The sequence below is a fragment of the Trachymyrmex cornetzi genome, unplaced genomic scaffold (assembly GCF_001594075.2).
Source record: "Trachymyrmex cornetzi isolate Tcor2-1 unplaced genomic scaffold, Tcor1.1 scaffold348, whole genome shotgun sequence".
Classification (NCBI taxonomy): domain Eukaryota; kingdom Metazoa; phylum Arthropoda; class Insecta; order Hymenoptera; family Formicidae; genus Trachymyrmex; species Trachymyrmex cornetzi.
The window spans coordinates 66,295-93,935 of record NW_017298193.1 but is presented as its reverse complement, the minus strand read 5'-3'; the positions used below and the strand labels follow the sequence as shown (position 1 = coordinate 93,935).

At 32.2% G+C, this 27,641-nt stretch overlaps 3 protein-coding genes across 7 annotated transcripts in view; 2 read left to right on the top strand and 1 right to left on the bottom strand.

Moving 5' to 3' along the window:
• Positions 1 to 5,111, top strand: part of LOC108763240 (cubilin) — a 45,181-nt gene extending 40,070 nt beyond the window's left edge. The window contains exon 17 of the mRNA XM_018510686.1: positions 4,227 to 5,111. Coding sequence (XP_018366188.1) covers positions 4,227 to 4,573 — 347 coding nt within the window. The 3' untranslated portion in view covers positions 4,574 to 5,111. The remainder of the gene's footprint in view (positions 1 to 4,226) is intronic.
• Positions 5,112 to 6,942: 1,831 nt separating this feature from the next.
• LOC108763250 (cytochrome P450 6A1) lies at positions 6,943 to 14,100 on the bottom strand. Of its 2 annotated transcripts, XM_018510712.1 has the most exons (6): positions 13,841 to 14,100; positions 11,356 to 11,728; positions 9,771 to 10,299; positions 7,744 to 7,965; positions 7,317 to 7,568; positions 7,013 to 7,185 (listed from the first exon to the last, which is right to left on the bottom strand). In XM_018510712.1, exons 2-6 carry the CDS (start codon positions 11,686 to 11,688, stop codon positions 7,013 to 7,015), a joined length of 1,509 nt encoding a protein of 502 aa, XP_018366214.1. In that variant the 5' UTR covers positions 11,689 to 11,728; positions 13,841 to 14,100. The 2 variants fall into 2 exon arrangements, with proteins under 2 accessions (XP_018366215.1, XP_018366214.1); XM_018510713.1 differs by lacking the exon at positions 13,841 to 14,100 and having other exon boundaries at positions 6,943 to 7,185; positions 11,356 to 11,688.
• A 1,120-nt stretch (positions 14,101 to 15,220) lies between these two features.
• Positions 15,221 to 26,780, top strand: LOC108763248 (uncharacterized). 4 transcript variants are annotated; one of them, XR_001940209.1, is made up of 11 exons: positions 15,221 to 15,411; positions 15,732 to 16,120; positions 16,436 to 16,558; positions 21,110 to 21,261; positions 21,375 to 21,488; positions 21,720 to 21,780; positions 21,892 to 22,181; positions 22,268 to 22,399; positions 22,473 to 22,685; positions 25,150 to 26,426; positions 26,494 to 26,780. XR_001940209.1 is itself a non-coding variant. In XM_018510710.1 (10 exons), exons 2-10 carry the CDS (start codon positions 15,999 to 16,001, stop codon positions 26,232 to 26,234), a joined length of 2,292 nt encoding a protein of 763 aa, XP_018366212.1. In that variant the 5' UTR covers positions 15,221 to 15,411; positions 15,965 to 15,998; the 3' UTR covers positions 26,235 to 26,780. The 4 variants fall into 4 exon arrangements, 3 of the variants coding, with proteins under 3 accessions (XP_018366212.1, XP_018366211.1, XP_018366213.1); XM_018510710.1 differs by having other exon boundaries at positions 15,965 to 16,120; positions 25,150 to 26,780; XM_018510709.1 differs by having other exon boundaries at positions 25,150 to 26,780.
• Positions 26,781 to 27,641: the final 861 nt, after the last annotated feature.

The window sequence follows — 27,641 nt, the reverse complement described above, 5'->3', positions numbered from 1 at the left end:
GGGTCGGCTTGCAGAGTCGGTAGTCTGATACGGGCTTTAGGCTACATCTTCATGGTGACGCTCGACGCTGGATTCGAACGTCAAAACAGGTCACGTGATAAAAATTGCTGCATACCAAGCAATTTTGATCACGTGACCTGTTTTGACGCTGAAAATGAGCGTCGAGCGTCAGCACGAAAAAGCACCCTAAAGGCTTAGGACGCTCGTACGGAGTACAAAAGATCTGGGTTCGTGACTCCCGGCCAAGATAATATTTTTCATAATAAATTTATTTACAGTTTTTTAATACATTACCATGTTCCTAATAGGATGGCAGATTGAGCATCAAATTATTAAATTGCTTATCAATTTAATTTGTGATATTACTATACCTTTGACCGTAATAGACATTAAACTTTTATTATAGATTTTGAGTGGAAGCTGTTGATTGAATCTATTTAGAACTTGATCGGTTCTGTCCTTATTGAGATCCGATAATCGTTGTACTGGAAAACTCAGCGTTTCACGCATGAAGGATAGAGACTAAGAAAACCGAAGTGTGCTCCCATGGGATACGGAACACAGCGGAACTGCAGATATGTGGAATTGCGGAACATTCGTGATTGGTCATGGCTTCATTCCGCTGGTTCCACCGTTTTCTGTTGCGCAAATTTATTTTTTTTTTGTGGATTCCGTCAATGCCTGCGTGTGTGCGTGTGCATGTACATACATACATATACTTATAAAAACTAACCAATTAAGCTGGCTTAAACGGAGAAAACTGTCTCTTAGACCGGAATTAAACTATATATTGAAGATTGAGATTAAAGATTAAAGATTGAAATTTCACCAATTAAGACAAAGAAATTTTGGCTCCTTTTGTTCTGATTGGTCGAACATCAATCTTTCAATTTTTAATTTCATTCTTCAATGCGTAGTCTGATTCTGGCTTTACAAGAGCGCATGGTTAATCAACATGCTGAGGCGTGTTCGGATTCCTACCCGGTTGTTTTCCGAGTGTCATGTCATTCTTGTTTAACATTCGGTAAATTATAAGAATGGAGTAATACCTCGATGGAACTCTGATGGGAATCTGAACATAACCCTGAAGGTAATTAATTAAGTCTCCAGATAAATACGAAGAGGTCAATATGATCAGAACACGAATGTCTTATAAATAGTATACAGAAGAGCGAAAATGTAAATCAAAATTAAAATGGGTACACAAAACGAAGTCGGGGCAATGTTCCTGTATGTATGTATGATTTCTCATCCGTAGGATTCTTTTTCCTATGTCCCATTGAGCGGAACTTGCGGAATCAATGCGAGCCAATGACCAACGTTATTTTAGTAGATCTAATGAAAGTATCTATGGGAAGATTTTTACAATCGATCAGAGCTAATTGCGCATTCCGCTCAATGGGACATGGAACAACACATTTTAGCGAAACGGAATCGGCGGAATAAAGCCACAACCAATTATGAACGTTCCGCAATTCCGCATCCCATGGGAGCGCACCCTGAGGCGCGATGGACCGTGGTACAAATTCGCACAGCGCGGCGCGGCGTTACTGCATATTGGCTTAGGCCCGGTTGCACCAATGTTACTTTGACTTTAAGCGAGACTTAAAATCTGTCTCGTTTTAAAGTTGAAAAAAAGACATAGATAGACAGAGTTTAAGCCTCGTTTAAAATCAAAGTAATGTTGATGCAATCTTAGACATTCTATCTTTTAATTCGAAAACTACAGCGAATATCTCAAAATGCAATACTTTTTTATTCTCCTTCTATGTTCCCCATGCAGCTCGTACCCCATTTCTGGGACCCCCGAATACTCAGTTACGGTATAATTCCTTCACAGTAGTAACTATGCACAGTGAAGTAATGTATGTACGTAGAAGTGAAAATATAATAGAACGTCTGATAAAGAAACAATTATATCAGTTATACAGACTTTACAAAGCGAAATACGTAATTTTTTTCGGTTGTCAACCGTATAGAACGAAAAGTAGAGAAACGACATAATACAAATTTTAAAGAGAGAAGGATGTAAACTGAGCCCACCATGTAATCCCATCACTTTAGATACATTCTCTTTAGCACTTAATTACTATTTTTGGAGCAATTAGCTATACAATATACTGAAGCATCAAGAAGGAGAATGCCTCAATTTCTAGACAATTCTGATGCAGAGATTGTACTGTTTCTTTATTATAGAGACCCACTAATTGGCTAATGCTGTTTGAAGGAAAGAGAAAGACAAGTATTTGTTTTTCTTTCTTTTCTCCGTTGGATCACAATTTTTTGTAGTATACGCTGCACGTATTCATATATTTAAGATCGTCTTAAAATGTCATGAACCAATCAAACAAATGTATTAGCATATTAAGATAGTACTTAAGATGGTTTTAAAATAAGAACGCAGTAGGGGAAAGTGGGGGAACTGTGCGCAGCGGGTAATTGTGCGCATCCTGGTTTGGTACTTTTCCAATAGATGAAGACATCACCGTAGCGAAATTTTTATGCAGGAAGTCGTCCTCTTAAGATATAACTACGAAAGATACGACGTAAATACATCACTAGCCAGAGAAATACAAAAAAGTGAAATTACATCTTTTCTTGTTATTTTAGTATTCAGAAAATAAGGTGGTAAGTTCGTATTTTTAATCTGTTTGTTTAAAATTGTATTACGTTATTAAAGTACGTTATTATGTGCATCTTTTGAGCTGTTATTTATTAAGTTTGATTAGGAATTGTTGAAGTAATCGTATTTCGTACCGAGTTGCGGCGGGCAACTGTGCGCAAGCGTTTTAAAATGCGCACAATTACCCATTTTTCATATACTGTATGACTAGCACTAGTTTTTTCGTTTCTTTTTGGCATACTATTTTATTTTGCCATTTTATTTTGCCAAAGTCTATGTGCATTATTATTATATTAGTTTTGTATTTTTTCTTAATATATACAATGTACATTTAAAACATGTTTAATACATGTTTATATTGCAATATAATGAATGTATTTCTATGTCAACATTCCACAATTCATCCATTTCTTACGACTTTTGTTTTGCGCATAATTACTCGACGCGCAAGAAATTTTTTCACTTTTTCCTTTTTGCCAAATACAACATTGAATGAAAATCTGTTCAAGATAAGAATATGTAATGGTAGAAGAATGTTTATAGTTTCTATTTCCATATTTATATCGCTTTGATCTTAGAAAACCATCCCAAAAAAAACAAATATCCCTTAGGTGCGCACAATTCGCCCACTTTCCCCTATTAATACCGGCCTTAGTGTAGCACTTAGGGTGCTGTCCCATGGATACAGAGAACGAAATCGGAGAGGTGAAATGGTAGGGGCATACCGATCAGCATCATCCCGTTTTGATTTTAAGCGGTTTAGCTCTCCATGGGGCATATTTTTCGCGAACACAGAATGATATTCTAACTTTATAATGAAAACGGTATATCTATTACATTTTATTTATAAATATTTTTTAAATCATAAATTGTTAATATATTCATGTGTGAAGATATTCAATCAATTTTTCCATATCAGTATATTGCATTTCTCTTATTAAATTATTACTTGTTCCCTGCAAGCACTATTCATTCTTTTTTAAATATTGGACGTACTCAAAATTTCACCTTTCCGATTTTATTTTCCGATTCCATTTTCCGTGACCATGGGACGATACCCAAAGGGTGTTAATCTAGGAAAAAGCAGCACAGAGCTTATTGGCATTAAGCAGCAATTTTTGTTTTTCAGATTTTTGCTTTTTTGTACAAAAGGCGTTAAATGAGTGTATCTGTATCTACATATGAAATGAAAAACATAGCATTGATTTTATATGTAAAATAATAACCTCTATTACACGGCACGCTTAATCAGATTTAATAACATCCGTAGTTATGAAATTGGCCAACCACAGCTATTCTTCGGAAGAATGGAACGACTGTGATTGGCCAGTTTCATAACTACGGATGTCATTAAATCCGATGAAGAGTGCCGTGTAAATGTAGCCAATGACACGCATACATAAAAAATCGATTTTTTGTAGAGGGTTCATACTCATAAAATACAAGCAAAACATCTATAATATCCATGTTACTAAAACCGCAAATTATTTTTAACATTGTCATAGATTTAACTTTTTGATTTATATTGATGGGCTGTGATATTTTTTATTACGTATTCTATATTATTAAATTTTAGACCGCTTTTTAATGATGCAAATTGCAGGCGTCACCGTCGTACCAGCAGACAGCTACACGATGCCGATAGTCTATGCGATCAGCAGTATCTTGGTGATCATGATGCTCTGTCTGATCTGTCATCATAGATTACGCAGAAGATCGCGTAATATATCAATCAATGACCTTCCACAGCAGCAAATAGTTGATGATCAGCGCCATTGCTACCAACATCATGACTTGCTACATCATCAGCATCAAAATCACACATCAACGCACAGTTTTAATCAATATCAATTAGAACAGTCAAGTCTACCGAGCGAAAGTGATGAAGACGAGGCAGAAGAACCTGAGCCATGTTGCGACCAAGAATCCAGCAGTCCTGATAGTGTGTGATACCAATCAGCCTCTTACTTATCACGTGCAAATTGTTATTATTGTTGTTACATACAGCAAAAAAGAAGAGTCGAGGAAAAGTCCCTAAGAAAAAATTCGATGCGACGTTTATCGTTATATACGTGTTTCATAACATTATATATTGTAAGTTTTCTATATGTACACGCGGTATGCATAACTTTTGTGTGTGTATGCGCGCACACGCTTTTGCGTGTATGTACATTTATATAAACACTATATATATAACATTATATAAACTAAACTGCTAATATATATGTTCGTCAGTAAATTCACACAAAGTATTATAATACATTGGTATCAACTGCGTTTGCATTAGTCTCTACGTTATGCAAAGTCTACTGACACAATCTGATAGTAAATTCCCAGCGGAAGTTGAGCAGAATCTGTCATTTCATAATCTTTTAAATGAAGTATGCCAAGCGCTCCATAGTATGCAAAGTCAATTCGTCATATTGGAAAATTTTATATATTTTGTTCCGTGTGTGTGTGTGTGTGTGTGTGTGTGTGTGTGCGCGCGCGCGCGCGCGCGCGTGTTTGTGTGTGTGTGTGTGTCGATAAAATTTGTGTGTGTGTGTGTGTGTGTGTGTGTGTGTGTGTGTGTGTGTGTGTGTGTGTGTGTGTGTGTGTCGATAAAATTTTTTGTAGACATTGTATGTAGAAATTTTTGTTTACAGATTTGACTGTTTAGATGTATATGTCAGAATATTTCACTTATTTGAGCCCTTTAAATATCTTACTTGTTTTTGATAATACTAAAAAAATGTTACATAAAAATGTGTTATTTCTGGGACAAACAAAAAATGTTTATCAAATTCATATTTTTTGAGATTTTAAGATTATTGATGTTTCTCTCCTTAAATGAGACAGCTGTATCATTACGTTGTAAGCTTATTAAACAAAAATTAATCCATTGGTTATATTCTATGATGATATGATCTTTATGTGATTTTGAGTATGAAAAAGTAGAGTAAAAATGTATGAGAACAAATAAGTAATGAAATAATCACTATAAGGAGATTAGTAAAAGAAAATTTATTTTAATAAATTCTCAGAATAATGCCCATTGTCTTCGATACATTTTTGTAGATAAATAAATGATAAATAAATCTTTGATCTTCATTATTAGTTGTACCTAATAGATTCATCCAGTGAAGGTGTATATTTGGAGGTGCTTCTCAAAGCACAGATTTAATATTTTGCACATTTTATAAAGACAATTTGAATTCCAAATTTGAATTCCAACAAATATTTATATATAAAAGAGTTTTATTATCTATTTAAAAGTGATTTAAGTAAAAGAAAAAATGAATATTGGTTATTACAAGAAAATAATGTTCCGAAACATTAGAGTCATGTATTGTGTATTCCACGATACATGATTATGGCCCTACTCCCCACTCTACAGGTTTAATTTTAATAGGTAATAGTTGAAAGTTTTAATAATTTATAATAAAAATTCGGTTTTCCTTAACTAAAAAACATCCTTATGCGAGGCGAATCTATTACATTCTGAATTATATATCTAGAATTAGTTTAATTTTATTGGAAGAAAAAAAAAGAAGAAAAAAGTATTCATCCTCGCATTTCTATTTTGCTGTTAATTGCTTAATTGCTAAACGCTAACATATTAGTGATAATGTAACATACATTATCACTAATATAATGTTAATATACTTTTTTATTTATTATTTTATAGAAAGGCTTCTTTGAAAAAGATCGTGGGATATTCTTATACATTCTTTAGAATAGATAATCTGTGTGACGCATAAAGGTACATAACGTGATCTATCTGTTGATTTGAATATTTAAATAAAAGAACTAAATATACCCCTCTGTAAAAGAGAAAAGGAATTTTCGGTTTCAAAATAAAGATAAAATAGGGACGGAATATCAAGACCAAGACGAAATACTAATCTAGAGATAAGATAAAAATAAGGTATAAAAATCATATATTTATAATAACGAAAGAGAGGATTTTATCGGGATGTAACATCTATAACTTTAAACATATATTCGAACATGTATTTTTTTTATAAAGAATGTTCAGATTATAAAAATATCTAACATATAATTGTGAATACATTTTTAATGCATATATTTAATATTCGCAATCAATTTTTAGTACTTTATAGATTTCTAATTTCAATATATATATCTTCAATATATCTTAAAAATATATTTACCTCAACTAATAAAGAAGACAGCAATCTTGAAAGATTGGATTTAATAAAATATGTAATAACATAAATGTAAAGTTAAATTATCTAATAATAATTAGGGAAAAATAATGATGCACATTAAAAATACATATTTAAAAAATTAATAAGAATTATAGCAATAATTCTCATACATATTTGATTGATAGATTTCTTCCATTTCTTATTATACTTTCTATAGAGAATTAGGGAAAAACTTAAACTATATCCGGTTAATTTTAACCATTTTCAAGTGCAATCCACCTTTTGGTGATAATATAAATGCTTTAGGATCATTTACGTAAGGTATTGGAGTTTTCTCACAAGTCTCGATTTTATAGTTTCGAAGTATCTTTGTAAGCCCAAGTTTAGACTGGTAAATAGCAAAACGAGCTCCTGAAAATAAAAAAAGCTCTTAATGCATAAATGAGATTAAAAGTCTCGATTAAAAATATTTTCCGATTGAAAATATGTTTAATATAGAAATTGAGGAACGAAAAATGGTATTTAAATTTATTTAACTTTACCAATGCAATTTCTTGGGCCATCTCCGAAAGGTAGGTAAGACATCGAGTGCCTGCTTTGCATAGCTTCATCATTAAATCTTTCTGGATCAAAGACATCTGGTTTTGGATAAATATTCGGATCTCGATGAATCGCGTAAATAGGAATCCATACTTTTTGGTCTTTCGGTATACTAACTTTAGTACCATCAAAAGTATAACTCGATGTGGATTGTCTCATAACAATTGTTCCTGGTGGATATTTCCGTAAAGTTTCTGCATTAAAAATAATGTTGAATTATATATTTATGCGCATTGAAAAACTATAACAATTTGATTAAAGTTTTTTTTTTTTATTAGCATATACTGTAATATTCTTGAAAAAAAACAATAAAGAGAAACAAAAATAGCGTACTATTTCCTTATTCAATTATCTTTTCAAACGACGTACCTTTGAAAACCATATCTAAATAATTCATTTTTTTAATATTGTCATATATTAAATTTCCATCATGTTTTGTATAGACCTCGTCAATTTCTTCACGCAACTTATCTTGTACTTCCTGATTTAATGCTAATTCATAAAGTACGTTACTAATAGTGGTTGATGAAGTTTCAAAACCAGCAAGGAAAAATACGAACGCTTGAGAAGCTATTAAACTATCCGTTGGATCTAAAATATTATTTTATCCTTGTTATAAATAAATAATTTAATTTTCTAACACACACACACACAGATTAATTTATTACTTAAAGATATTTTAAAATTGTCTCATGTGTCGATTTTATCCACTTATTTTGCAATGTTTAGAAATTAATATTTTGTTAACTATTGCAAAAATTGCAGAATAGCTCAGGACTTTTTGACTCAGTTTTTAAATAGTGCTGTATGATTAGTGGGCGCTTTTTAAGATATACCTTTAAGATCAAGTTTTATAACTCAAAAATTGCTTAATGAAAAAATATTTTACTATAGAGTAAGTGTCCCTATTAATGTGCCTTTTAGCCAATTTGCTTATTACTGAATTAATTATTAAATATTGTAGCTTTAATTTTATCTGCTTGCAATCAATATCGGTTTTTCAACTATTTCTTTTTCTTATAATATTTCTTTAATTTAAAAAATGTTAATACTTTATAATGTTTTTAGGGACAAACATATTTTTGTCCCTATTAGTGAATCTTCCAAGCGACGATGGCCCTATTAATATGCTCCCAATTTGTGTGCCTATCCGCATTTGACTCATTTTAACATATAGTTACTAAAACAGGTAATAAATTTAAGTTAATTGTTTAAGTTAATATTACATAAATTATTATTTCAATTATATTTATTTCAATATACGTTCATAACACAACGTTCTCAGCTCCAATACAGGACACATTAATAGGGACAAGCTTAAAATCTTGCGGTATGTATTACTGGATTCACATAAATTCCTCATATCTTTCGAAAAATATTTAAAATACTTTAATATTTACAAAATAAATATTATCTATGGTATCGTATACATTAATAATTTAACGTAACAAAAAAAATTTTTTTTCTTATTTATTCCTGCTAGTTTTCTTCATGACTTATTTAAATACAAAAGCACACACTAATAGAGACAGGCACAGTAATTGGGACAGTTATTCTAGTGTTTTGAAAACATTTCGACTTCAGCTACAAGAATATGCAACAAGAAATAGTTATTCCTTTGAAAAATTCATGTTACCTTGATAATGCTCCATATACAAAATCTGTTATTTCCATCTTTTTTCTCCCCCCAAAAAATATATCTACAACTTTTATATAAAACTTTTTCCCGTATCTCTCTTAGTTTCTGAGATATCCGCCTGGAACGATAAAAATTCCCCAACCTATATAATTTTCCACACAATGCGAGGTCCACCTCATCTCTCCCCTTGCCTAGGGGTGCACAACTTTCTACGCAAAGCAAGATTCATCTCACCCTGCTTAGATGCGTGCGACTTTTCAGGCGAAATAAGATCTATTCGTATAAAAAGTCGTACACCCCTCGACGGAATGGACGGAGGTGAAATGAAACTTGCTTGCGTGAAAAGTTATTACAAAATTAAACTCATTTGTAAAATTTATTTTGTTAATAATTTCTTAACGAATATAATGACCGACATTTAAAATTTCCTCAAGGTCATAAGCATATGTCAAGACCAAGATTGTCCGTAAGTATCAAATTTATTATTAAAATTACAGTTTAATTCTAAATATCTCAAAAACTATAAGAGAGCGCCACTTAGTTGTTAAGGCAAAATTACTCGGGATGATAACCTTGGCAATATAATACGTTAAAGTCAAGGTCATTGGAGCTGGGTCCTTTGTAGTAAATATTTACCAATTTATAAAGTTTTTTTTAACACATGCAATCTCAATCGTACAGTCTTCACGTTACAAAAAATAAAATATTCTACAACACATAAGAAAAATAAATAATAACAGATACAATGATTACATACCAATACCGTCCAATTTATCTGGATGGTTTTTTAATTCGCGCAATATATCAATAAAGTCGTTCCTAATGATATTATTCGTTTCTCTATATTCCATGTTTTCCACGATGACGCGTGTGAAGAATTTGGTAACGTTTGTTTGCGGCAGGAAATAACCAAATAACATATTGTAAAACCATGGAAAAATTTGTCTGACTCTCACTCGCAATATATTTATCCAGGACGGATTGAATACTTCCCTTCCCATCTTACGAAATTCGCTGTCCTCGTCCGATAGTGCGTTCATTTCGATGCCGAAGACACAATTACCGATAACGTCCGTTGTATATTTGGCTGTTAACTCACGACATTCTACTGGATTGCCTGTATTCGTTACTTTGTCCATATATTGTATAAGATGGTCGGCACACTCTGACATTAAGGCAAACATTTCCTTTAATTTACCAGATGTAAATGCAGGCGACAATTTCATTCTTAACGGTCGCCATCTTTTCGGCTCCAAAAAGAAAAGATGTTGCGACAGCGGATCTGCCTGCGATATGACAAATAACATAAAAAACAAAATTGTAAGAAAGTAAATTTAACTAAAAATTAAATTCTATCGAGTCAAAGAAATTTTCTTGAAACTTCTCGAAGCAAGACTCACGATTCTTAATAAACTACTTTATTTAATAAATTATATATAGTGTGCCCGCCAAAAATTCCGGGCTGGCTGAATATCTTGGAAAGTATGCATTTTTGAGAAAAATATTTTAGAAAATTGTAGGTTTAAAAAGATCTATTCAATGATCTGGTCAATTTGATCTTGGGTGACGTCAATGTCAAATCGAGGTCGATTTTTTAAATTGAACACTATTTTTTATTCCAGAATCAAGTAGCCGATATCAAAAGCTTTTCAAAACGCTACAATAAATTCAAATAAATTGTAATAACAAGGCTAAGGAGCCAAGCCAGTTGTTAATGCTTATACATGTATATTTACAAAAGTAAAAATAAAAATAATAAAGTTAACATTTATTAAAATTAAAAATTAAATATAGAGGAAGGTCACCGATACCGACATACCACTTTGTTTTTAGACAAATGTGCAAATGTTGTGAATCAATTTCATCGGCAGATTTCTGTCTTGGTTGACCGTTTAGACAATAATGCAAAATAGTAAAGGACTTTCCGTCTCAGTTTAGTCCACTCTACATGTCCACGAACTCCGTCAGAACAATTATCGGACATCCTGTATATATATTATATGTATACATGTATGTATATAAAACACATTTTTTATTATATTGAACAAAGTGTAGTTAATGAATTTTTACAGAGTCTGAAATGAATTTGCGACTCAAATAGTTTACCACTTTTATAGAAACTGTTAAACTACAATTAAATGACCTGTGTATATACAACGAACACAAGTACGACGTTGCAAAACATACTTTCCGAGATATTCAGCCGGCCCAGAACTTTTGGCGGGCACTGTATAAAAATATACGCATGCGTAGATTTAAAATAGACGGATTAACAAAAAATTATATATATCTTGTTCATGTTTCATAAACTTATATTGTAATAACTTTTTAAGTATTCTTACTTTTTCGAGAATGGGAAATCCTCTGTCGGCAAACTTGGTAAAATCTTTGATGAGAATATCCTTAATTAAATCGAGATCTTTTACAATAAGAATGGGTGTCTTCCTGGCAAATATTCCAATTAATGGTTCATTTTTGTAAGCGTTGTATATTTCTGTTAAATAATCACCCGCAGATATATTATTTAACATAACGTCTTTAAAGTTGCCAAGTCCTGGTATCGGTCGTGGACCAGGAACACCACGTGACTTCCAAAAGTCAAAAGTTGATGTGAGAAAATAATAAAGAGCGAGAACTGCGGCGGCAATGCCGCACAGTATTTCGAAGGGTTCCATTATTTAACAACTTTCAGTTGGTTATTACAAATGATTTTTACTGAAAAAGAAGAGGAAACAGTGTTCCATAATGTAACGTAAAAGAGGTAGGACATTTTGGGTTGCCGGCATGTTTCATAGATGTTTCTGAGATAAATCAACAAACATCACATGTCACAATGTGACGTTGTTGTAACATGTCTAAAATGTAATTTTGTTTAGTGGGAAGACCGTCCTACCTAAGTAATGTCTTAAGACGTTAATGCAGCCCTCTGATTGGTTCGTGACTTCTTAAACCGTACTTAAGACGGTCTTGAATATAAGATCTGACTATGAATACCGGCCATGGTGTTTATGAATATTTATGCATGTTGTGTATGTTTATACATATTTATACATATTCATGCATGACAAATATTTTACGGGATATATATATATAACCGGTTATTCGTTCATAATTTTTTAACAATTTTTTTTAATCCATGTTTACGTCGTCTTTCAAATTAAATAAAGGATCAACGCAAAATTTCTTTTTTTATATTTTTTTAAATTTGGGGTGGCACCCAGTTGGACATGGTTCAATTGGACACGAACCACTCACAACGCTTGAGACTACAAAGCTCCTAGGCACCTGGTCGCTGTGATTGGTGGTGTCCAATCGAGCGGTGGTCAATCGGGATCACCCCTGCACAATCGCATCAATTTGATCCAATCATAATACCGTTTTTGAGGTGACGTTTTGGACTTTGTAGCACTTTACACAGCACAATTAATATAATTACTGTCAAAAATTTATCGCTGCTAACCCATTTATATGAGCGACACTCGAGGTTAGCGAAATATAAAATCACGTGACTTGTTTGTCGCTGAATATGAGCGACAAGCGACATCATGAACGCTTACCTTTAATATTTTGTGCTGTCTGGGTTCTTAAGTCCCAGACACAATGCGAAGGAATAGCGATAGCGATAGAAATAACACAATTTCAATCTATCAGAAACTGTATATTCCAATGTATCTGATTTCTGATAAGTTGAAATCGTGTTATTTCTATCGTTATCGCTATTTCTTCACATTGTGTCTGGGGCTTTATAGGCGTCAAGTCCTCGACGGTCCATTTAGCAATAAAGTGAGTATAAAGTGGGGATAGGAAGGCATAACGCACACGCGGGGGACACGAACCATCAACGTTCTGATAAGCTTCAATGATAATTTATCTACACATACAATGTAGGAACGAATAATAGAATGCTCACACATGTAACGGATACATGCATGATGTAATCTATCTAAGGATTGAGTCTCGTTGAATATACATTATTGCAGTGTGTGAACGCCTAATTCACAACGTACAACATAACACATATTTGAGAGATAATGTGAACAATACGGTCGGTAGATATTATTTTATTTATTACGTAACGAGAAGAGAAGAAAAAATTGCGCCTGAAAATCGCGAGATTGATTCCTGTTCTTCCGTTCAAAACACAACTCTGATGAACGTTCCTTCGTCTGATGGTGATAAATGGACGTATGATAAAACGGCTTCTTTTAATATACGTGTGAAAATGAAATTACAAAATTTGCTTTCTTTTCTTTCTGAAATTATCGTTTTAATATTGAAACAAGTAATAAACGTGATATATTCAAATGTACAGTGGTGATTTTAAATAAAAATTACGGCCTCGCGATATTGCCATATAAAAATGTATTGTCTTATAAATATATTTGTAGTATTAATCTTTTGCGTCATTATTATAAATAATACCCCAGGTAGCAAGCTACGTCATTTTGACGTCATTTTGACGTCTTTTTGCCGTCAAATAACGTCATTTTGACGTCAGCTTGCTACCAGGGACTAATTGTCGTTTGTGATAATATGTAACTGCCGCCGTTTATATCGTGCCAAATTATTGACAAAGGAAACACAAACGCATATGAAATTGTTTAAAAATTATTCTTTCTAAAAAAAAATAGAACAAAATGCTAAATGCATGCATTAATTAAAAAAAAAAAAACAACTTTAATGTGCAATTTCTTTGTTTGATAATAATGACCGAATGTGTAATGATCTGGTTTCTTTCAACATACATAGGTAAGAAGATACAGTTACAAAATTTGTACCTTTTATTTGAAATTGTCGATTCAATACTGTTACAAGCAACAGACGTACCTGATTGTGAATAACAGTGCAATGTACTTAATTATATCCGCGATACTGCCGCGTATCAGATGGTACTAGCTCTTAGGAGAACTTGTTCTAGCTCGCACCGGTGCAAATAAAGATAACACTGACTGCCGCCGTCCAGATGTGTGAGATTATGTACTATATAGGCTGACACTCCAGGGTCCAACATGAGAAAATGCAGACACATATGTGAGTCACGATGAATTGCGGAAACGGTATCTTCGAGATTCTTCTTTCTTTGTTATAAATACGGTAGATGCCATGACTCTGCAAAAAACAATGCTCAGAAAAATCTTAATCAATAAGATAAGATCTCGTACGCTTATGTATGCATATTAACATGCGTATACGAATTTAAGTGCTAAGTGACTGTGCAAATAAGTTTCTGTTCACCTAAATATTATTAATTGTTTCGATCGCAAGATGCTTTGCGTATTATATTAAATGTACACACGTATATACCTTAAGGGCATGCTAAACCGATTACCCAACTCGATCAAGGTCGATAATACAGACTTTTTTAATTCCAAATTCGATAATAGTGGTAACATCTTTGATTTAGTTTTTAAATTATATTAAATGTGAGGATCCCGTTTGCCTACAGTTCTGATTGTACACACCACTCATATCAACTGGTGCCTAGTAATTTTTCACTGTTTTGCCAATGAGATTATTTTATTTTTAAATTAGCCAATCAGCGATACATGTGTGCAATATGCGATGTGTGCAATCGGAGCCCTCCCGTTTCAATAATGTGACCTCAGTTGCACGCTTATTTTCAAGATATGGACTTTAAGGGCCTGCGCACAATAGAGGAACAAGAATTAGATATTAATATTTCATCCTATCAGAAACCGTGTATTCCGATGTAATCAGCTTTTGATAGGTTGAAATCTTAATATCTAATTCCTGTTCCTCTATTGTGCTTAGGCCCTAAAACTCTTATATCAAGCAAATATATATCTGGAGCTCTATTCTTGAAAAGAAACGTATACGAAAGTCTAGGGAAATACTATAATATACGTAACGTATAATGTTTCTTTTCAAGAATAGAGCCCCAGATCGGGTTTGTACCAACCTTGGTTGGATTAATCTTTCCTATTGGTTGACGTCACCCGCTCTACCAATAGGAGAGCACAAAACGCCATTAATCCAACCCAGGTTGGTGCAAACCTGGCCGGGCCGAAAACGCTATAAGATTTCAATCAGAAACCGTGTATTCCGATATAATCAGTTTCTGATAGGTTGAAATCTTAATATCTGATTCCTGTTCCTCTATTGTGCTCAGGCCCTTACCTATATTGAAAAATTGCCTTTACAATCTAGGAATCTCTCTGTTGATGCTCACGGATGATGTGGGGTTAAGTTTCTAAACGTAGTTTTACGCAAGAGAGGTGAACGTAAAGAGAGGCGTTTAATATTTTAGATACAATTATTCTCAAGTGGCATGATCAACGTTCTTTGTTTAAATTTGATAAAAATCGAATGTAATTGAAAGGACGGTAAAGGGTTTTAGCTGCTATTATGAAATTTATAAAAAATGACTTGATAACGAGGTAATGCAATAACGAAAAATTTATATACCTTACAATATATTGAATATTAATACGATCTGCGGACGTAATTAACTTGTGAATTTCTGTCTTAACTGTGCTATATAATGTTATCTTACGAGAATGTTCTTACAGTAAGACATTGTACATACAAAAATATATATAAAACTATAAAAAAACAGCTGAAAAACAGCTGGAAAATATAGTTTTAATTTCAATACAAATCTTTTCAACTTTTGATTTGCACATTTGTTATGAAAATAGTAATACATAAGTGTGCAAATTAAAAGTTGAAATATTTTGTATTAAAATTTTTATTTTAGATTAGACGTTCCTGATTGATAAAAAAGAGATAGATTTTTTAAGAGTTCTTAAAAAAAAGTGCAACTTGAAAAGAATAAATATTGATCATACGAATGACGAACATTACTGTAAAAAATTAAATTAGTGCGATAGACAGTGTGGACAGTAGTGATTCTGGGTGTGTTCCATATCATTAAGGTTATGTCACACGTTATGGACTGACAATATCGTTCTTGATTTCGGACATTTTTAGAACACGAGACCGTGCTCAGTAGGAAATTTGTAATATGATACTACCTTTCTTTGAAGAAGATGCCTGGTGCTACTGGGTTGTTTCAGTTGGTGCTCTGCTATCATTTCTCGGTCTTGTTGCTACTTGTATCTGTAGTTGTCGACGAAATGAGAATAAGTAAGTATACTAAGGATTTGTTATTAACCATGATTTGTTATGATAAATTTATATTTTTAGTAATTTAAGCTATTAATATGTGAATATTAATAATTAGGCAAATGTAAATATCATACAAAGTACTATTTCTTTGGTATGATATTTAATAAATTAACACTACACTCTTTTATTGAGTTGATAATTTATAAATTCATACTTTTCTCTCTCTCTTTATGTAAAAATTAATTATTATAACTATTTCTGTTGAAACATAATTTCTAAGTTAATTTAAATTAACTTTATATTTGTTGTACAATTGTAATCATATTATAACAGGAATGAATTTCTGGACCTCGCTGGTACAGTAACACTGAATAATTCTGAAACAGACAATTTCGACAGAATTCTGACATTGGATGTATGCCAGGTTGTTGAGCAGGATATCAACGATGGAAAAAGGTTTCTACCTTAAAAATAAATTGGTTACATGAAATTTTTCTTAGTAAATACAAAAAATAAGACTGTTCAAGCACTCTTGATTATTCTAAATAATTTGCTGTTACTATTAATAAAAAAAAATTGCCGTGTCTCCAGATATTTACATATCATATTATGTGTTTGCCCTTGTTCAACAAGTGATTTTAAATAAGAAGTGAACACAAAATTATTAAAGTTCATTTTATTCAATTTTATATTTTTTGTATGAATTACAACTTTTTAAATCAGAGCTGGGATTTAGTTGCACATTTCGGCCCATTTTCAGCTTGGTTTCTACCTCTTCACCGATCGGCATTTAGGCTGTGCGCAGGTTGGTGAAGTAAGGGGCAGGGATCAAGCAACCAAGCTAAAAATCGACTGAAATGTGTAACTAAATCCCAGCTCTATTTTAAATAATTCATGTTATTGATTAGGACAAAAACTACATATTATTTGCTGTACCTACAATTTTATTTTATTAAAAAATGTAATTAATATCATATTTTCTTATTAGCATATAAATAACAAGCTATTCATATATCAGCATTTAGTTGTCACTGCAATTTTCTACATATTTGTATGTGCTTGTTGTAATTTCTTTAGAAGCTCTTACTTAATTTAGTATATATTACTTTTTTATTTTCTAATAATAGAATATGATAATGAAGTATTAATTTCATTGACTGTGCACCATTAATATCTCTGTAAAAGACAAAAATTATAGCACTATCATGCAAATGTAATATATAAATATATTAATTTGATAATATGCATTCATTTTATTACGTTATATAAGGGTGAATCAGAGTAGTTGAAACCTATGAGAAAAGTTTTTTACTCTATAAGAAAATCATCGACTATACACCTAATTATCGATTTAATGATACAGATCGAACGCGTGGATAACATCGTGCGAACTGCTGGTATGAGCACGAAAACAGACACGTTTGAGTTCTGAAAATTGTTACAAGATTTTATTATACAAAGATATTAAAAATGCGCCTTTTTCTCGGTGCGCCCAGACTAGCAATTCGCACAATGTATCCATGGCCGGTATTCATAGTCGGATCTTACATTTAAGATCGTCTTAAGTAGTCTTAAGATGTCATGAACCAATCAGAGGGCCGCATTAGCAACTTAAGACATTATTTAAGACGGTGTTAAAATAAGAACTATGAATACCGGCCCATATATCCGGGCCCCTATTCTTCAAAAGTATTGCATACGAAAAACTAGGGAAACGCTATAGTATATGTAATGCATACTATAGTATTTCCCTAGTTTTTCGTATGCGATACTTTTCAAAAATGGGGCCCTGGATCCCTATTCTTAAAAAATACCACATACAAAAAACTAGGGAAATACTATAGTATGCGTTACATATACTATAGCATTTCCCTAGTTTTTCGTATGTAATACTTTCCAAGAATAGGGCCCCTGATTTATATCGCTAAGGCCCGATTGCACCAACGTACTTTAATTTTAAGTGAGACTTAAAACTCTTAGCTTCTCTCTTTAAAGCCGAAAAAGAGGAAGAGATAAAAAGAGTTTTACCTCTCGTTTAAAATCAAAGTAACGTTGGTGCAACCGGACCTTAGTCGATAATTTTCTCATAGGATAAAAAACTGGTTCAACTACTCTGATTCACCCTATGTATATGCAAAGTGATCAGAAAGTTATTGAAACTGAACTAGCTATTATTTTATAAAATAAATGGATAGAATAAAATAAAGTAAAAAAAATAGGGATATCTCTGTAGAAGAAATCCGTTATTTTTATTAGCATAAAAATAATATGAAAGATACATATATATATTTATAAATTTTTTTAAATAAACATTGTATAATAGTTGAAAATTTAGTTGAATGGTTTCATAATACTGTATTTAGAATTTAAAAGATTTCGACATGGATGGCTATTTTTCTAAAACAATTTATCTTCATAGATTTGGTTATAATTATTAATATTCAAAAGTGTGTGTAGTAGTTTTCAAAAGCTCTGTGATTATTGGCAAATTCAGATGATCGTCATTTCGAAAACATTACTGAATCATTTTAATGTACAATATTGTTAGTTCTTTTGTATATATTTATTTTATGAATTTATACATGTGTACTTTTTTTCAGAGCCGGACCCTGAAATGTATTTAAAATACTTCTATTTAAAACACATTATGTATTTGCAATACAAATGTATTTTGTGTTTTGTACTTTAGTGGATCACATGAATGTATTACGTATTTTGTACTAAAAATTGATTTTTGTGTGTTTAAAATTAATTTTTTTTTGTATTTTTCAAAAATAAGATTAATTGTCTATCTTAGTATTTGAAATACAAAATGCAAAATATTTTCAATCTTTCGTTATTAATACTGGAGTACAAAATATTTGTAAATGCTTAATTGTATGAAATACAAAATACAATTGTCTTACGAATCTTGTTTTTCAAATGTATTTCAAATACGTACCCAGTAATAATTTTTTAATAATAAATAATCTAAACATTTTTAGTTTGCCAGTTTAATCTTTCTTCACAATGCATTTCTTTAAAAATCTCTAACACATTAATTTGGGGTGATCCCGATTGACCACGTCTCGATTGGACACCACCAATCACAGCGACCGGTGCTTAGGAGCTTTATAGTCTCAAGCGCTGTGAGTGGCTCGTGTCCAATTGAGCCGTGTCCAACTGGGTGCTACCCCATTAATTTTACCAGTCATTTAAATTCTAACACTACTAAATCACTAATTAATACTTCATATTAATTTTGAAACAATTGTTTCTCTCAACTGTTTTCCGAAACAAAATAAACGAAATAATTTAACAATGGCTGCGTTCAGCAGAAAAAACGTTGTAAGATTCTTAATATAATTGGATCTTGCTCGTAGGTTCTTGGATCCAAATGTATAAGTCAATGATATTAACCCTATACACACTTTTTTTCTATTCTTGATTTGACACTTGGATCTCTGAGATCTTATCCATATTTGTTCCCATAACTTTCATAAAAATGGACATATATAAATTAATTTTTTTTCCAATCGATGGAAAATTGATTAACAACTTTTACATAATGTGTAAAAGTCGATAGAATTAAGGAACTTCAGGATATATAGGTTCAAACAAAAAAAGAGTTTAGAAACACGAAAAAATCTCGATTTTGCAAATTGCACTGGGGTTTCTGAGACCCAGTGTGTATAGCTAGGATTAAAGAATACATTAGTTGCATAGCTGCTTTTTTTACTGAACGCAACCACTGTAATATAACCGATATTCTGAATTCTTGTGAATAATAAAAACAATACTTGCTTCTGTTCTTCGTCACACTAGTGATGTAAATAATTGTCGGTCCCATGATCAAAAAGCTATCGATGTACAAGTTTATAGCATCACGAACACTTCATTACCAATACAGTGCACTCAATTTATCAATTTATCAATCAGCCACTTTTTTCTCCTTTTCTATTCTTTTCGTTGCCTGTAATTTAAAACAAACAACAGAAATAATGTCCACTAAGATTTTATTTACAAAAATTATAATAGAAATCCATATGAACTTTGTAATATTGAAATTTTTATTGTGTGTATATATGCAGGGTATCCCGTAAATACCCGAACAACGCTTAAGAGGAGATTCCTGAGATCATTTTGAGACAAAAATTTTAACACCAAAATGTTGAGACTATAATAAGTTTTGAATTATAAGTGTTTAAAATTAATGAATCATATCGTCTACAGTTGGCGCGCTCAAGGGCGGTATAACGCAAAGACTTGGGGTGCGTTCCGAGTTACGCATGAAGCGTATAATGTATCGTTTTATCCTTCTTTATCATTTGAACAACAAGAACAAATGATGCATCATGCGCTTCATGCGAAACTCGGAACGCATCCTTAAACGCGAAAACTGACTTATCACTTCTTTTGTTAATATTGATTTTAGGATTACATATGTGAATATAAGATTTTATTTATTGATATTTCTACAAACGCATTGTACAATAACATTATGCAGCATTATCATATTTGAATGAGTTTTAATTGAATATTGACAATAGTACATAACTCTACATAAAGAGCTACTAATTTCTGCTAATTAAGATATGAAATTGATAGCAGATTGCTCAAAGAACTGTTATCTGACAGCTTGCGTTTTGTGTATCATGTAAAAGTAAAAAATATTATAAAAAGGAAAACGTTATTGTACAATGCGTTTGTAGAAATATCGATAGATAAAATCTTATATTCGCATAATATATAATCCTAAAATCAATATTAACAAAAGAAGAAAAATCAACATTGGAACTGTTTTAACAGATTTTGAGTCCATTCTTGTAACGAATATTAAATTTTTCGAGCAAATGGTACTCATTTTAATTAATAGAACGTAGGATACTGTAACTTCTAACCGTTACTTTTTCAAAACTAATTAAACATCTGAATAACTTCCCTTGTTAATTTCCGGGATATCCGCCTGAGGAAATTAAAATGCTCCACCCTATATACATGTATAAATAGAATATTTTATTTGCATAGGACTACAAGTGCCAACAGAAGTCTTCCAGATATTCCAAAAGATAAGAGCAGAGAACATGAGAACATGGTAGATTCAGAGCCTCAAGATATTTATGACACTACTGAAATTATAGGGGACCATTCAGAATTGTATGCTACAGTCCAAGATGCAGGTAACATGAAATTAAAAGTAATGCAAATAATTAAAATTACAAAAGATAAGAACATTTTATTTTATTATTTTATTTTTATCGTATTATTCTATTTCACTAACTTTATCTTTTAGCTCAAGAACAAATGTTTGAAAGGGAACCACAAGAAGTTATCTTGCAAGGGTGTACCTTGCCACAAGATACGTCTCATCAATATACAAGATTTGCATCTCCTGTTTCTGACAATCGTAGGTGATTTATTATTAAATATTTCGATAATTATTCGGACATAATTTTTGAACTTGTTAATAACTCTTGAACAAACAGTGACCGCCACCTAAAATCTTTTGAAGGTCACTCAGGGTCATGATCTTGACAGTATATGTCAAGATCATCGATGACGCGGTGTCTGCTAATCCGAATAATTATCAATTTTTCTATCTTTGTTAATTATTTAATAATATTTTAATTTATTTTAGTTGAACATCCTTACGCCCAACTTCAAAATGTTCAGAAGACTGAGGCTAGTCAAATAAATAGGTATTAACTATTTACTACTTCTACGTTTTATATTATTCCATATATTATTCCGTATACTTTTGTCTTATTTGTTTCAGAAAATATGTAATATTTGTTTCTCATAATTTACAGAAATAATGTTAATCAAATTACGAATACTGAAAAACCATCAACATCAATGGATCAATCAAATGAAAATCCAATCGCGCCACCGAGAACTCGACGATCTTCATCTCACAACTCACTTCTTAATTCTGAAATACATTACGATATCCAGGCTGCTAATGCTATCTCTGGTGGTGTTCAAGCTAATCAAGATTTACCCTACATGACACCGCCTCTCTTAATGCTACTGCCACAGCCACTACATCCCCAACATAATAATCTGCAACAACATTTCAGTGGAGACTCACAAGATTCGAGTATTTGCATTATTCTTTCTTTCAACTTTTCATTTATTGTATGATGAATAATTTCTAATGAATTGCATGTTATCTTTCTATAACAGAAGGATATACAAGCATAAGCGTGAGGGAACCATTAGCCAATATAATAGCACAAAGTAAGACAACTTACAGACAAAATCAATCTGCTCGACCAATCACTGATCCCCATTATGCTACTGTTTCTGATGATTCTGGTAAATAAGCTTAAGAAGTAAGCCATGATAACTATAATACATAATAAATCTCATACAATCTGACATTCCATAGACGAAATGTATGCTGCAATTGATGAACAGGATAAAATATATACCAGTGGCAGCGAAACATATGCACAAATTCAGCCAATGACATCAGAAGTGCAAGTACAACATGAACAAATAGTATTTTGTCAGCCTCCGCGCACAGAAGAAGCACATTCTGCACCTCAACCACCGAGTGTTGATAGTTTACGTCATGTTGCACACGCCCATTCTAGGCAAGGTAATAACTTCTTTTGTAATCTGGAGACACGGTAGTGTCTCAGTGCTAAGACATGGCGCGATAATTATGTACCGTAAGTGCAAAAAGTGTTCGTACAGGGAAAATATAACAGCTTTATTTTTAGAAGATAAACATCCAGCGAGAAATGACTCATTAAATTGATATCGCATAAATATTGATACGATGATGTCGACACCAATTTGATCATTTCAATTTAACGTTTAATTGACTGTCATTTCTTGCTGGGATTAGCAATTTATTCATAAAGAATGAAATAGACTGTATAGTTTTCAAAATTATTGTACTAAAAAGATGTATAATAATTAAATAAAATACAATATTAAAAATAAGCGAAAATTAAAAATGGTATTATTTGGATGCACAAAGGTATTTGTACAGTTGAGAAATTAAGCGTCTAAAATCAGGAAGATATGCGAAGTTTGTTTGTTTATGTTAAAACAGAACATATTTACTACGTATAATTGCTAATTAATATTGATTTTTTACAAATAAGACTTTTTAAATAAAAATTTTCCTTGTACGAATACTTTTTGCACTCTGTAATTTAACAAAATTTTTTTAGATCCAAAAGTAAAAGTAATTATTTAATATATGCAATTATGCAATTATGTTTCTAAAATAATTTATCTTGTCACAATTTTAAAATACACAAGACAATTTTAAAAAGTTAAAGGGATACTGGCGTGACAGCCAAACTCCAACAAAATAGTTTTACCGATTAAATATGATTTACACTCGTATGATTTATACAATGCAAACATATGATTTATGAGACATCGATACATCATTATACATCACTATACATCAATATCACACGCACATACATACATATACAATTTGTTGCATACCAAAATTTCTTTGCTTAGACTTCTAAATTTATTTCTAACAATTCACATATATTCAAAACAAGTATATCTCAGAATTAAACATTTCAAAAAGCAACAAACGGGACAATGAGCCAAGCGCGATGTTATACCATTAAAAATAATATATTGACAATTCAAATATAATATAAAAGTTCATAACCCAAAAGTTTCGGTTCACATTGAACCATCCTCAGTGAGTAAAAACTTACAACAATTAAGAAATAAGGACTCTAATAAATTCAAGCATTTAAATGCTCTTTTTATTTTATTTAAATTAATTAAAGTTTGAGATTTAAAAAATCAAGTTGACCTTGTAATGAGATCCCTGTGCTGAATTTGATTCCATAATAACCTATCTGAACGTAGAATTTTCTGCTCTTTTTATTTCTGGAGTCAAAAATAGGGGTTTCCATTTAACATGATACCAGTTATAACAATTGCTTGGCGGATGATCAATATTAACATGATCAAACGGAGCGTTTCCAGTTGATCTGTTAATTTTCAAACTCTATAACTTGTAAAGTACTCAATGGAAAAATATTTTATTATAATGTTTTGAAAAGGTTTCGACGTCAGCTATATGAATATGAAATAAAAAATTGGGGTTTCTACTTAAAAAATTTTAGGTAATCTTGACCTGACTTTAAGGACATCTTCTCTAGATCAGCCAAACTCACTACTTTCTTTCCTCCTAGTAACTGAGCAACTTTTGTATAAAATATTTTTCCGTATCTTTTATATTTTTCAAGATATTTCAGTGTATCACTTAATATGACTCACCCTGTATAAATTTATAGAACGAGACTAGGCCTAATAAGTCGGAATAATCCCTGATAGAAAAATTCTGCTGAAATTTCGTTTAAATTTTACTGAAATTTCGATGAAATTGTTCGTTTTGGAACATTTTTCAGTGAAATTTCAGAAAAATTAAATTAATTAATCCAAATTTTTTTTGCTAAAATACCTATTACTGATTAGCACCGTATTCCAGAGGACCATACGACAAAATTTTGATAAACAAAACATTCCCTCTGAATTCTGCAATTAATTTCATGGTACTCCCAAGCGGTCATCCATCTTAAGCTGTACCCCAACATGCTCAACCTCTGCTATCGTACGGAATGTGCTTCTTCGATGATTCACGAAAACTTATAATGCTTGTGATGTGACAATTTTTCTCCGTCACTGTCGCGGATCTCCTACGTGAGGATTTTGACTCGGAGAGCGAGCACGCATGCGAGCGTGCGCTAATTATTCTTTAATTGTTTACAAATTACTTTTTAGTCTAATTCCATATAGATTTTGTACCAATAACGGACCGTGCTCGGTGGTTGTGCTATTCCCTTTGTATTTTTGTCGTCTCATCCGTCATCAGGAGAAAATAGCTTAGCGCCGCCCCTACCACCTTAAGAAGTCAATATTTCTTAAACGAAGTGTTTGCGATCAAACTTCCACAGAAAAATTTTGTTTGTTTTGAGATCATGAATTAATTATTTTAAGTTTGGCGGTTTAACTAGCGGAAACACTCTGAAATATTAATCTAGCTATAATATAACTGTCTTTTTTCTTATTTTTAGCGTCATCGTCAAGTGCCAATAGTTCCATTATCAATCTCGGATCTCCTAAACCTGAAAAACGTCAAGCAAATTCTCCTCTACCACCGCCACCCGAAGCAACCGCGGAGGCGTACGCATCTATTGACAAAAAAAACAAAAATGACGATAAATCGAAGTCTTCATTGTCGGCGGGTAAATCACTCGAGGATATGTACGCGAAGGTGATGAAGAAGAAAAAGGAAATAGAGGAGCAGCAAAATGATGCCCATTCAAGCTTTAACAATGTTTTACATTCTGAAACGAATGCTTGTAGAAAATTAAGTCTTATAGAAATCAGCCGAGCATCATGGTGCAGTCACGAATCTGTGGAAATACAGAAAAAGGAATCCGATTTTGTACATTGTTCAACGAATAACAGTTCTACTACAAGCAATTTTTACGCAGAAAGTAACAAGGGCACTCCTTTAAAAGTGCCTAAAGATGATGCGGATGTGATCTCGTTACATTTAGAATCTGATCACGAATACGAAGCCGTTAATTCTAACGGTCAAAGAAACTCTGTTGCAAGAATCGTTATGAATTCATTTAATTCAAACTATGATATATTGCGTCAGCAGTCTTCGCAAGAGAATGAAAACAATTCGATATCTATGAAAAATAATACGGATATATATTCGACACCGTTTAAGCGCAGACAAGTAAGTAACGCTAGCAGCGACGATCCTGGTTATGAGAAGGTGCGATTGCAACAGCGAGATCACGAAATAGATTCGGAGCCAAATTACGAAAGCATGCCACATGATACGAACGAGCCGAACTATGCGTCCGTTTGTCGGCCTGGTGACAGTGATACGGATCCAAATTATGAGTCTGTGAATCACACCGATCCGAATTATGAAAGTGTGAAATACATGAGTGTAGGGCAGAGTGAGGAACCACCGTATGAGCAAGTGAATAATTTATTGTTAGATGCAAATGCGGACGGTTACGAGAAGGTAAAAAATAAGAAGAAAATGGACAGTAATTACGAAAAAATAATACATAAGTCTTTAGAAAGAATTAGCAACGGAGGAGATACCGACGACGAGCAATTCGTTCAAGTGTAATGTTCTTATTTTGCGTTACTATGAGACCTAATGATCGAACTGTGTGTTCAGTGTTCTTTGCAATCTCAAGCTCACTCAAAATTGAGTGAACAAGATTTGACCTTATATTTTGCAACAAGCGATTTACAAACAATACATCAAATGGCATTGATATAATAATGAGAATAAGACTGATGAAGACAGACAGTAAAAGTAAGCTTTTGAATAAAGAGACGATAGCATTTAATTTCTAAATTGTTATAAATGGATGTATTTTTAGGATAATATATAGGAGCATAATTCGGAAAGTTACCAATAAACGAGTCAAAATGTGTAATTAATTCTATACTCTGTTCAACGAAAGAATGACCTCGGTCTGCGCATAAGAAGCGGCATAACGGGCAAAGTGGGGATGTACCCATTACTGTATATGTACATATGGTACTTCCGGATCTTGAGCTTAGAAAATTAATAAAACCGGATGAAATAATCAGAGTTGGGAAGTAACACGTTACTTGTAACGCCGTTACATTTTTCGGTAACGATCGTTACTTTTTCTATCTTTAACAGTAATAGGCCTTCTACAATAAGCAAGTCAGAAGTTCTAAGTGATCTTAAGTCATAATCGGTGAAGTTGGCCAACTTGAACGACTTGGTTAAGACTGGTTAAGACTTCTGACGTTCTGACTTGCGGCTTATTGTAGAAGGCCTATAACAGTAAGGTCGTTACATTTTTGCAATAATGATAACGATTCAGTCGTTACTTTTATCGTTATTTTAATTTTTATTGGATAGGTCGGATTGGATTTCAATATTGCTAGCGCTGAAAGATGTTTCGCTTTTGTATCCCTAGAAATGTACTTCTAGTTGCCAAAGTTGTGTCGTTGTTATAACAAATGAGCGAAATATTAACATTATTTTAAATGCTTGTGTAAGTATACAAATATATATTTACAATTTAACATTGTATTATATATAATAAAAGATTATTATTTGCAATAAATATAATTCTAAAATATTTATTTTTTCATTTCTATATATTTTTCTTAACAAATATTTTATATTTTATACCTTTGACTTTCCGGTAGTTACTATCAATGTTGAAAATCAGTAATTCACATTACATATATACTACGGATTTTTAGTACTAGAAGTGAATCTTGAAATACATTCTTAGGACCAGTTTCACAACTGACGGTTAACTCTTAACCGAGGTTCAACTTATTCATTATCTCTTTTCAATTCTAGAATTGGAAAAAGATGAAAAATAAATTGAACCTCGGTTAAGAGTTAACCATGAGTTGTGAAACTGGGCCTTAATAATGACATTAAAGTTTAAAAACAATATTTAATTTAAATTCGACAATTGTTGAATTTAGCTGTTTCTGATTGTGTTTCTGCCAGATTTAATCGAATGAGCCTAATTTT

What these genes read in the sequence shown, in the direction of transcription:
- LOC108763250 (XM_018510712.1), bottom strand. Translation starts at nt 11,688, where the DNA reads ATGGAACCCTTCGAAATACTGTGCGGCATTGCCGCCGCAGTTCTCGCT. An exon ending in GATTTCCCATTCTCGAAAAA is followed by an intron (nt 10,300 to 11,355) that starts GTAAGAATACTT and finishes GTCATATCGCAG; the next exon opens with GCAGATCCGCTGTCGCAACA. An exon ending in AGATAAATTGGACGGTATTG is followed by an intron (nt 7,966 to 9,770) that starts GTATGTAATCAT and finishes ATAATATTTTAG; the next exon opens with ATCCAACGGATAGTTTAATA.
- LOC108763248 (XM_018510710.1), top strand. Translation starts at nt 15,999, where the DNA reads ATGATACTACCTTTCTTTGAAGAAGATGCCTGGTGCTACTGGGTTGTT. An exon ending in TGCTACAGTCCAAGATGCAG is followed by an intron (nt 21,262 to 21,374) that starts GTAACATGAAAT and finishes TTTATCTTTTAG; the next exon opens with CTCAAGAACAAATGTTTGAA. An exon ending in TGGAGACTCACAAGATTCGA is followed by an intron (nt 22,182 to 22,267) that starts GTATTTGCATTA and finishes TTTCTATAACAG; the next exon opens with AAGGATATACAAGCATAAGC.